General features: G+C 34.0%; 1 protein-coding gene across 1 annotated transcript; it reads right to left on the bottom strand.

The window, feature by feature from the left end:
- Positions 1-2,306: 2,306 nt before the first annotated feature.
- Positions 2,307-10,260, bottom strand: LOC133697650 (uncharacterized). Its single transcript, XM_062120359.1, has 14 exons — positions 9,873-10,260; positions 8,548-8,629; positions 7,678-7,781; positions 7,192-7,318; positions 6,893-6,987; positions 6,618-6,741; positions 5,543-5,623; positions 4,907-5,005; positions 4,231-4,389; positions 4,065-4,125; positions 3,887-3,957; positions 3,467-3,511; positions 3,118-3,294; positions 2,307-3,050 (listed from the first exon to the last, which is right to left on the bottom strand). Exons 1-14 carry the CDS (start codon positions 9,908-9,910, stop codon positions 2,562-2,564), a joined length of 1,752 nt encoding a protein of 583 aa, XP_061976343.1. The 5' UTR covers positions 9,911-10,260; the 3' UTR covers positions 2,307-2,561.
- Positions 10,261-11,371: the final 1,111 nt, after the last annotated feature.

The raw sequence follows: 11,371 nt of genomic DNA on the forward strand, positions 1-11,371 counted from the left end.
AGGGAAATTAGAAGGGAAATAGAAAGGAGTTGAAGAAAATAAGTTTAAAGGTAAGATTATGTATAAATATGTGTTATATAAGCTTTAAATTTCTGTTTTGATGAATGTTAGGGTTTTGAAGATTGTGTTTTGGGTTTGATTGATGAATTAAGTTGAATGTTATGGGCTAATTGTTGTGGGTAATTGATTATTTAGTTGATTATGGAAGATTGTGATGATTTTGAGTTATGAATTGTGTAAATGATGAATTTTGAGTTAGAAATCTAGAAAGAACAGTAGGTTTTCTGTTGAAATTCTGGGTTGGAGGTTGAAGATGATAAAATTTCAGTTTGGTCCCTCAATTTTGGAAAATTATAGTTTAGTCCCCAAACTTTGGAAAATTACAGATTGGTCCTTGGAGCATAATGAGATATTCTAGACAGAAATGAGGATTAATTATGGTCAGAATTTCAGTATAGTAATGGATTTATGATATTTTTAGTTTGGTCCTTCAATTTGACAAAAGTTACAATTTGACCCTTAAAAATATGATAAAATTCAGATTGGTCCCTAGCTGTAATATTAACTTTTGCAGATTGGTTTGATGAATAAATGAGGGTTATTTAGTGAATTATTATCAATTCTTATTATTTGTTTTATTATGGATTAGATTACGGGAAAACCATTAATTTTTAGGTTTTTGGGAAAATAACTAATTTAGTCTAAAAACATATAGGGTTATGGAATATACCCTTAGATAAATGTATTAAATAGGTTATATGTTCTTTTGAGTCATTCTTGAATATGTCTCCTTTATATTTAGATAATCCTGATATTCTACCGGCGGGACATGAGTAGGATTTTCTTCGGTATTTGCTTTTAACTTCTGTTTGCTTTCGAGTCAGGTAAGTGGATAATTTTCCATATGCATGAGAAATATTATAAATACTTGATTTGTTAATATGAATTGGATCATGCTTCTTGATAATATATATGTTGATTATTATCCTTGTTATGATAAAGTATGATCAATTGTTGAATCTAAATTCTTGATATGAACCAGTATATATTTTGAATTGACTTCTGAATTGATAGCTCCTCATTTGATTTGAGCTTTGAGATATGAATATGTTTGTTTGATTATGATTATGAACCTATGGTATGTCAGTTAGAATACTCATGCTAACAGGGTAGTGTTAATCTTTGTACACGTCGTATCTGAACTCTAGTTGATCGGGGGAGTCACCAACCTGTGTGGACTGATCATCCCACAGTACGGAGCCTCATGCTCATTGCATTTTGATTTTCTGACGAGTTTTACCATATGATCTTCTTTTTATGGCCAATTTAAGAAACATTTCCATAAGAACCTAAAGCCATACTTGTATATATATTTCTCATTGTTGTATTACCTCGTGTGTGTATATTAAACGTTATCTACTCACTAAGTTGTTAAACTCACCATCTCATTATTTACCTTTTTAGACTTATAGCTTGATTGCATGTCACTTTTGTTGGACCTTCAAAACCTGCTCTTTTAGTTGTAATTTGTACCTTTTTCTTTTATGTCTAGTTAGTGCTCCAAAACTATGAAATTATATAAACTCTTGTATTAAAACAATTAAATTATATTATGAAGTTAGCTTGTTGTTAATGCTTCGTTGAACTCTGATTTAGTTGTTTAAAGGATAAGTTTGTATGTAAGTTTGGGTTCGCATAAGTATAGAACTTTAAAGAGAAATCTTGTCTATATACCGGTCATGAATCTTAAAATCAGGTTGTGAAAAAAAACTTTACGTACTACTCAAGATATACGATAAAAGAGGAACTATAGCTCTGACATCTAAGGGATTATCATACATATTTGAAAACGCTAATGTAATAGGAAGGCCCCCGTTTATCAGATGATCTTTCTGTTTTTTCCCAGAGATTGGACAGAATCATTAATAAAGCAGGCAACCTTGACGCAAGTGGTCCTTGCAGCCTGTTGTCAAGTTACAATAAGCGACTCATTCCTTAGTTTTACTTGTACTCTTTACCTAAAAAAAATAATGGGAGAATGAGCTCTTGGTAAGACTAGCAAGTTATAAGGCATCTATTTTATACCAATCAGACTGGAACAATTTCCAAGTTCGTTGCAATAATGCAAGTACAAACCAGCAGAGGTTTTTCAGTTATATGATGTTTATAAAGATTAAAGATTGAAGTTGGATAACAAGAAGGAGATGGAATCGAGATGCCCAACTTGTACTCTTGCTAAGAAGCTGTAAAGCCGAGCAGAGAACAGGAGCAAAAGTTAAACTACATTTCAGTTTCTGCTTATAACCTACCAAATCCGACTCTTTATTTAAATTATATTAACAGATGTGTTTCCCTGATCGGGAGTAAAAAGAATCATTACAAGCCTCCTATCAAGTGAAAGTAGACAACAGTTTGTAAAACCAACACAATCAACTTTAAACACGGAATCTATTTTCTTGCTTTTGTTTTTGTATATTTTACAGCACTGAATCGTGGCACTATCTTAAATACAAAACAAAATATCATGGCATTCTTGAAACATAAAATAATGATTTTGGTTTTCACCTACCATTTCGGAACAAGTTGAAATCCCATCGGCGCAGCAAACCATCCATAATGTGGCCTGCTGGATTCCGTTCTACAGTCAATGTGGCTGTTGTATTACCTGACAAGTCACTATCTGTTGAGCTATGGACAATTCCTGAAGTATCACTTCGAGAAGAGGTAGTTGTGCTTTCTGACCCCATTATGGATGACGGAGTGTCAAATGTAGTTCCTACAGATGCTGCACTTGTAGCGGGAGAAGGACCTTCAGTTGCTAAATTTTGGTCATTGACTGCTAAAGAGGAAGTCGATTCTGTCTTTTGCTTTACTGAAGTGGAAGTTGGTGTATTCAAAGGATTGCCATGTTCTACAATTGAAGATGCATCCCCGCTATCTTTTTGTGAATATTTAACAGAAGCTGGACTGACACTGGCTGGTTGTCCCTCTGCATTAGGGTGTCGCATCTCCAAGTCCTTTAATGACTCAATTACTGCTTCCATGAACATCTGAAATATGCAGAAAGTCAAGTTTCAAATAGATGAACATTTTGCACACACAACGTTCAGGACTCACCCTTTCTTCCTCCTCTATATCACATGGAAAACCTGCCAAGTCCTCCAGCTGGTATTCCACATATTGATTGTCATCCATTGTTGTTGGAACATGTGGACCATAAGGATGACCGTTGGATAATTCAAAGCTAATCATTTTGGACGATGATGGCAAATGATCATCACCAATTTCTTCATGCTGCAGCAAAGCATGCCAGAGTGTTACGAAGTTATAAAAAAATATTAACTCCAGTACCTAGGAAAGAGATGAGGTAGAACACAGCTCGAGTCATATGATTCATAGAGTGAACCAGCTGACCATTGTGCTAATCTGTCACTAGAGCATTCTGTTGCAAAGGGCAAGAGGATACCTCGACTTCAGATTGATGGTCTTTATGTTGAATATCCATAGGAACCTGAGCAGAATCAAAGTGATAATGAGCAGAAGCTCCATGGAAATTGTAAGAAGTTCGACATAATACAGAAAAAATAATCCAAACCACTACTCCTTCCCGGTTTATGAAATTAGCCTAATTCCTTGCACAACTTTATCACCATAAAGTGCAGGCAGCATTTGTCCTACTCCCCCTTCAGCAGAAGTGCATGGGGAGTGGAAAGAAGAGGACCATAAAAAATATCGATACCCATCAAACAGAGCAATCCCTACTTTATGGAACAGTTAATTAAACATATGCTGCACCATACATGCCTTTAACCTTTAAACCAAGGGTTCTTTTTTTTAGGGATTATTTTAACATTTCAAGCCAAAAACACAGCATATAATCACTGACCTCCATCCGACTCATAGGTGTTTTGGACCGAACTTGTTCAATGGCATCTGCTGTACTGCTTGATGATGGTTCTACAACAAACAACAAATAAATAATATAATGAAAAAAAGTTGGCAAATAAAGTTTAGACAGAAATTGTCAGCAAGATGCTAAGCAGCACAAGGTAAATGAGTCATACCTTTATACACAACTGAAGATTCTGGGTTATGGCCAACTTTATGCAAAGAGCTCCAACTATCCTGCAGGTAAAAACAATCATCAATTGGCAAAACAAATAGGAGATATGAAATCTAGCACTTCCAAAAATTTCAGGGCTACAACCAGATGAATGCAGTTCAATTTACCTTACCAAAGTAATCATGCATTGTTTCAAAGTATGTTCCCCCCACCTCATCCTCAGGAGGTTGTAAAACATTGTGAAAAAAAATATTTATTGAATCAAAATAGAATTGTGGGCGTGGAGAGTTGTGATCTCCCTCAAACTTGATAATGTTCTTGTCTCCCTGCAAAATTTGTGCATTAAAAATCAAGCTCACAGAGTATTTACATATACAAAGTGCCAGGCAACAGAAATCAACAAACCAAATGCAAGAGTTTCAAAAAACAGAAATGAGTAGCATATACATCACATTTGATGAGATTTCAATAAAAATCATTATAAAGGATCTTTGGGAGTCGTTCCTCCAATAAAGAGATTTTGAAGATATACAGAACATATATTTAATGTTTAGCACGACTAGGAACACTCGGAACTAAAATATGAAATCACTGGCCAAAAAGCAGCTGTCAACTGTATTCAGGTAGCTTCCAAATTAACCTCAGGCTGAGGTTTGGAGTACATATGACCAGAGTAGAACAGATTTCACTTATCATTTGTTAAAACTGAAAAAAGTTCAGTTTACCATGATTACAAACTTAACAAAACGCCAGCATTAGAGCAAATTTTAAGAACAGTATATTTCTATCTGCAATAGACCGCAACTACTTCTGAGTTTTCACCACTAAATGAAAGAAATTTACCATGTAAGCTTCAAATATACTTTGTGAGTGATGAGGGCGTATGAAATCATCATCAATGGCATGCCCAAATAAAACAGGAACAAAACATGATTTTGCCACCTGTAATACAAAAAAGTATAAAGGAATTACATTCTTGAATAACAGGTAATATGATAAAATTAACACAAAGGCAGTTGAATGAAACACCATTCAAGTTTTTCATTCACTAAAAAAATTGTTTGCGACTTCTTTCACATCTCTTTGTTAGACACTTGTATAAAATTCACTGGTAACTGCCCAAAACCAACCTACAACTATCATCAGCGTGATGAAGATGTCACACCATAAAGTCAGTAAAATTGAACAAGTAAAAATACAGTGGAGAGTCACACACTAGCTCATTTAATAGTGACTGTAATTTCAATTAACAAATTAGCTATTATTCATTACTCTAAACTACGTATTAGCTTTCCATTTTGACCAAGTGGTTATCCCATACCATAAATACATGAAACTGATTAAAAAAAAAAAAAAAAAACAGATGACATGTTGGATGGGAATACTACAAATATGAACAGGTTAATAATTGACTTAGTTATCATCCAGAAGCTTCAACTTGCAACACCCAATAAAGTAAAGCTGCAGGAGAGAGAGAACCTTGATGGTGTTCAGGTCCATTATGTCAAACTTTGCCTTTTTCTGAATAGATTTACGCATGTATTGGATAGCAAATTTCACCTAGAACAGGCAACAAAAATAAACATAGTGAGACAACACGACAACCATGACTAGAAGAACATTTGCGCACTCATCATTGCCTCAATTATTAATACATGAGCGTGATTTGAGGAGTCTGGTGGATGAGATTAGGGCAAAAACAATGAAGGGTGAAAGAACCTTCAATATACAATGGAAGGTTAACACTTACCCCAACAACAACAAAACTGACATCACAAGGTGCAAGTAGAATAATGCAACAATAAAGAGCTGATGTGTAAAGAAGATAAAATTAAGATTCATGATGGGAACAGTAGAATGACAGAAACATTAAACATGGCTATGCACCAAAGTTGCTAGACAATAAATGGTAATGGTAAAATAAACTACTGACATCATCTAGGTGCAAGTAGAATTAGATTTTATTAAGACCAAGATGATGGAAAAATTACAGGGTAGTAGAGCTGTTTCCAAGTAAAATAAATTACTGCCATCATCTAGGTGCAAGTAAAATTAGATTTTATTAAGACCAAGATGATGAAAAAATTACAGGGTAGTTGAGCTGTTTCAAAGTAAACTAAATTACTGCCATCATCTAGGTGCAAGTAAAATTCGATTTTATTAAGACCAAGATGATGAAAAAATTACAGGGTAGAAGTGCTGTTTCCAATGAACCATCCAAATTCCAATAAAAGCCAAGAAGAAGAAGAAGAAGAAGATCTAAGCACAATGATATCACAGTAAAAAATCAAGAGGAAAGAGTTCACCATGCAAGTAAAAATCCTGTAAACCTTACTTGAGCCAGTAGTGCTGATTCCGGGGAAAATATCACTAATGTGGTTTCCAATTATTAACATTTCAGGAAAATTATGCAATTAATTGAAAAACTGTCATAATATACATGCTTGTATGCTCGTTTATTTCCTGTTATTATAAATCATCGTACAAAATACACCAAGGCTGTGAATCAATGAATGATGTAATTCTCATAATGTGGCTGAATGTATCAACTTACAGTGAACTTGGGTAAACGGAATTTGTAAGTTTCCACAAGTTCCATCATTAGGTCAACCAAATCAGAAAAGGGACTGTCAAGAACCATTCCAGCGATTGAGGGATCCTCAGCTCCATACATCAGGCTGTGAAATCAATGGTAGATAAATAAATGGGAAGGCCTTAACACTGCTACAGGTCCACGTGAACATAAACCTTGACTAATTACACAGTGAAAAAAAAAAGAAACGAAAAGGAAAGGAAAGGAAAGGAAAAATAGAGGTGAATGAACAGAACCTAGTGACAGCACCCATTGAACGTCCCCATAAGCCAATCAAAGAGACATTTCCATCTTGCCGCAAATAATTAACGACGGCCATGAGATCATCTTTCTAGAAAACAACCAAAGAATGTCAGATGGTGACTTTCAACATTGGAGAACAGCAATTGCCAATATAACAATAAATGTTCATGTGGTTTCTAAACATTTTCTAGGAGATTAACAAATGTTTTGACAATCAATGGAAAAAAAGATGCAGTTACTCAATGAGCATCCAACTTCCATCAAATGTTTTTGATAAATTGCCAGAACTTACTTCATTCCATCCTAGAGTGACATGATCTCCTCCAGAAAGTCCGGACCCTGAGAAATCAAGGGTGAAAACTGTAATATTTGAAGGCAACAATATAATAGCAGCTTCACTAGCATCAACCCTGCACCCACTGAAAAAATAAAGATACGCTACCAATTAGTAACAATCAGTTCTGTGAAACACAAGATTGAAGAAATCAATGCAAAATCTTAACTAAGTTGATCTTTCAATAAAGCTGTCAGTCACTCCACTCTCTACTCCATTTTCACGAGGGTAAACAAAAGGAAATATTTAGCACCAAGATAGAGAAAGAACTTTATTTTGGCATATAATATGCTTGTTGACTATAGAAAATTCTCTTTCAATTTAATCTGTTTTCTCATTCTTCATCATCCAAAATTTTGGGTTCCTAAGAACACTAGAAGACTCCATCTGTAAGATGCTAAAGACAGCAAGCTACATTACAATAAACCCTGATTAACCAGTTACCTGTTTCCATGACAATATATTACACATGGCAGAGGCTTTTCTTGGGGATTAACAATGGGCATGTAATGACTACATTGAAGAGCATCTCCCCTACCATTTTGAACCTGTGAACATTGAAAGCACCTTACACATAAGCCAACGATCACTTCAAATTTGTCAAGTTTCCAAGCAAGCATAAAGAAGACATCATTGATTTACTAACAGAAGGTCCATAGTTGTCAATTCCTTGCAGAAAAAAGTGCATAGAAGAAATAAATCTTTAATCCTCTTTTACAACTATAAGTCATTTTCAATTGCATCACTTGCAATGTTTTCAATGGGAAATCATGAGAAAGGAAGGATCAACTAATTTTAACAATGTTTCTAATCTCTCGTGCATGTGAAATGTGGAAGTGTCCATGAGTAACTGAGTATGTGGACCATGACTAAGTTGCAACTGCATTGCCCAGTCCTATATATTCCATTATCCCGGTAAGAAAGAGTGTAAAGAAAACAACTGGTCGCCTAACCCAGCAAAAAATTATGCTATATGGGTATATTGTAGGACCTCCAATTTAAAAAATTCACCTAAAAATTGTAACATGGATGACGAGTTACAAAGTATCAAAGATTCGGAAATCTTGATGAAAACTTCAGCAAATCTATATTAGGCTTGATAAGTATGTGCAATTGCTAGGGTTACTTGTTTACTAGACTGTTTTTATATATATCTAGCTGATGACAATAGAAGACAGGACAACTAACATATCAGGGGTTTTTAGCAAGTTATTGCTTGAGATACTTGCCTAACGGAGAGGAAGACATAAAAATCAGACTAAGTACAATCAAACATAAAAAAAGACTTTTCCACACATATAGGGTGGCACTTACCTCCACATCTTTTCTTTGGTACCATTTTCCTTTCAACATGAACTCTTGATCCAACAAATCATGTTTTGGATTGTATTCAGCTCTACAGACCAAAAAATGGACAGAATCATGAAAAAAATATAAACAAAGAAAATGTCCAATACATTTGACTCAGCAAAAATTTTAATTTCCTGCACTTATTGCTATATACCAGTTATATAAGAAGTGCAGTGCATAATCGCATCACTTCAGCATGCAACATACTCTAATGCCCTCATGTTCTTAAAGAGACCGATGCAACATTTTTTTCTTCTTCTATGGAACCAATTCTTAAATAATGAAAATAAAAACATATATGGAGCCAATGATGCGAAAAATTTTAGATATCAAACATACATCAGCTCACAAGAGGATTCATCTGATCTACAAGATGTCTTTGATGACTGAACTCAGTGTTTGACATTGACAGTGCGAGATTGACTTTAAACAGACATTTGACCTATAATAGTTTAGTGTCTATAAATTTAGGAACTTCATCTGATTCTCATCGAAATGGTTCAGCATCTAGTATCAATTATATCCAATTAAACTGCCAATTTAATGACTCCCAGAAAGTTCATTTGCTGTCTATACTTTCAATACCACGTGAAATACCCCAAAAGTAGAAAAATCAAGTTAATAAAAGCAAAAGAACTAAAAGGTCCTGATCCCCACATGCCAACCAGTCAAAACAACTACTGAAATTCAACACAGCGCGTACAGAAACATCGATTAGCACCCTTCAACTTTCAAAAGAATACGAGAAATAGTGACAATATAGACTCTCTGCTATGCACCATAATACGATTTCATATATAAAAATGAAAACTACCTGATACAATTCACGGGTTGGAATCTAAAGATCGAAAGTGAGTAATCAATACGTGGGATTATAAACATGAATATCACAACAACAAAAAATAAATAAACATAAATTAGCACAGAAAGATCTTGGATTCTGAACAAATCACACAAACAAAGTAAAGAGTAAAAGTTATATTATTTGAATCCCACTAATAAATCAAAATTAAAACTCCTTTTGATTGCCAAGCAAACTGATAGAAAGGAACTAAGATCAAATTTGAATCTCATGCTGTTTATTATTTTATTTTAATGAGTAGACAAAAGAAATATAAAAAATAAGACTTTGGAGAAAAGGGTTTCCAACTTTCATCAAAAGCCAGATAGGAAACAACCAAGATTCAAAACGAAATCCTTCTCTCTTCCCACTTCTAATCATCAACCAAACAAACCAAAATCCAGATAAAAACCAATCAAATTTGAAGGGAAGAAGAGAGATTTAATACCTGGGAGGCCGTATAATAAAGTTAACAAGCTGCTCCATAGAGATTCGAAACTGTAACTTTGATCTCTCTTATTACTGCTATAATAAAGTCAAAAGCTTTTTTGTATTGCTAAAAAAACAGAGAGAGAGAGAGAGAGAGAGAGAGAGAGAGAGTAATAGGAAGACAGAACAGTATGTGTATCTGTTTTATGTCGTGTATCTGTTCCTGTATCGGGAAAGAGAGAGAGAGAGAGAGAGAGAGAGAGAGAGAGAGAGAAGGTCCAGAAGGATGGTAGGCAGAGGAGGAGAGGGCTTCGTTTTTCTTGTTTCTTATTTATTAACTTGTTATTGTAAGCTGTTTTGTTTCTTCTATTCGTGTTTCGGTGTGCAGCGGTGGTTGGCTGGCTTCTGCAAAGTGCAAACCCACGCTTCTTGTCTCTCTCGGTCTACTGGCTGGCTCTTCTCTTCCTACGTGTGTATGGATTCATGCGTGGAATTCTCAGGGGCATAACATCGGTTTCAAACGGTTCGGTTTGGTTCAGACTACAAAATCAACCCAAATCCTCTCCTTTTTTTTCCAAATTTTGAACCAGACTAAGATGTGTTTGAGAGTGTGATAACGATTATTTTTTAAAATATTTTTCATTTTAAAATACATCAAAATAATATTTTTTAAAAAAAATTATTTTTAATATCAGTACATCAAAATAATTTAAAAACACTTTCAAAATACAATGTGAAACACACCTAAATAAATTAGTCTTTAATGAGCTGTTTTATATAGGTTTTTATTTAATGGACTTTTAGTTTATAATTAGGTTCAATTTTTTTATTTTCTAAAATTTAAATCCCAAAATGAACCAAACCAATTCTTTTTCTTACTTTTTTAACCAAAATAATCCAATAAGTTTGAGAAACAGTTCAATTTAGTATTTCAGGTTGGTTTTTACTAATATTTCGAATAATTCAATTAATTTAATCACATTTAATACGACTTACCAAAAACAAAAAAAGTTGATAGTGAAGGGGTTGCGTTCGATCTGATTAGGCTTTAAAGCCCAAGTAGCTCACATCCATGATCAATATTTTTAGATCTTGAACACAAAGAAAGTCTGTGGGTCGAAAGTAGAAGCATAGATTCGTAAGTGTATACATGAGAACCGGCCAAAAAGTGAGTGTACTTGAATCTTCTATAATGGACGTGGGATAATAGTTGTACTTGAAAATGATCTTAAACTTTAACTGTCAAATAATTGTAGTTATTTTTTTAAAATAAAAAAATGTGATGTATACAAAATTTAAATAAAAAAATGTGATGCATACAAAAATTTTCATATAGTGGAAAACTCTTAAATAACAATATTAGGGCAAGCTCTCACACTATAAACACCATGAAAAACCTTCATAAATCACTTACCTCAGAATCACTCAAAAAATTAAAAATCAATGGAATAAAAAAATCTAAACAGAACCCAATTTATTTTTTCAGACATGTTTATAGAAAAAAAATCATCATTGAAC

This window comes from Populus nigra, chromosome 6 (assembly GCF_951802175.1).
Source record: "Populus nigra chromosome 6, ddPopNigr1.1, whole genome shotgun sequence".
In the NCBI taxonomy this organism is placed as follows: domain Eukaryota; kingdom Viridiplantae; phylum Streptophyta; class Magnoliopsida; order Malpighiales; family Salicaceae; genus Populus; species Populus nigra.

Bases quoted from the DNA above. Each gene is read 5' to 3' on its own strand.
- LOC133697650 (XM_062120359.1), bottom strand. From the start codon at position 9,910: ATGGAGCAGCTTGTTAACTTTATTATACGGCCTCCCAG. The intron at 8,630-9,872 runs GTATTAAATCTC...TTTGGTCTGTAG, and splicing joins TTTATTATACGGCCTCCCAG to AGCTGAATACAATCCAAAAC. The intron at 5,006-5,542 runs GTTCTCTCTCTC...TTTGTATTACAG, and splicing joins TGGACCTGAACACCATCAAG to GTGGCAAAATCATGTTTTGT.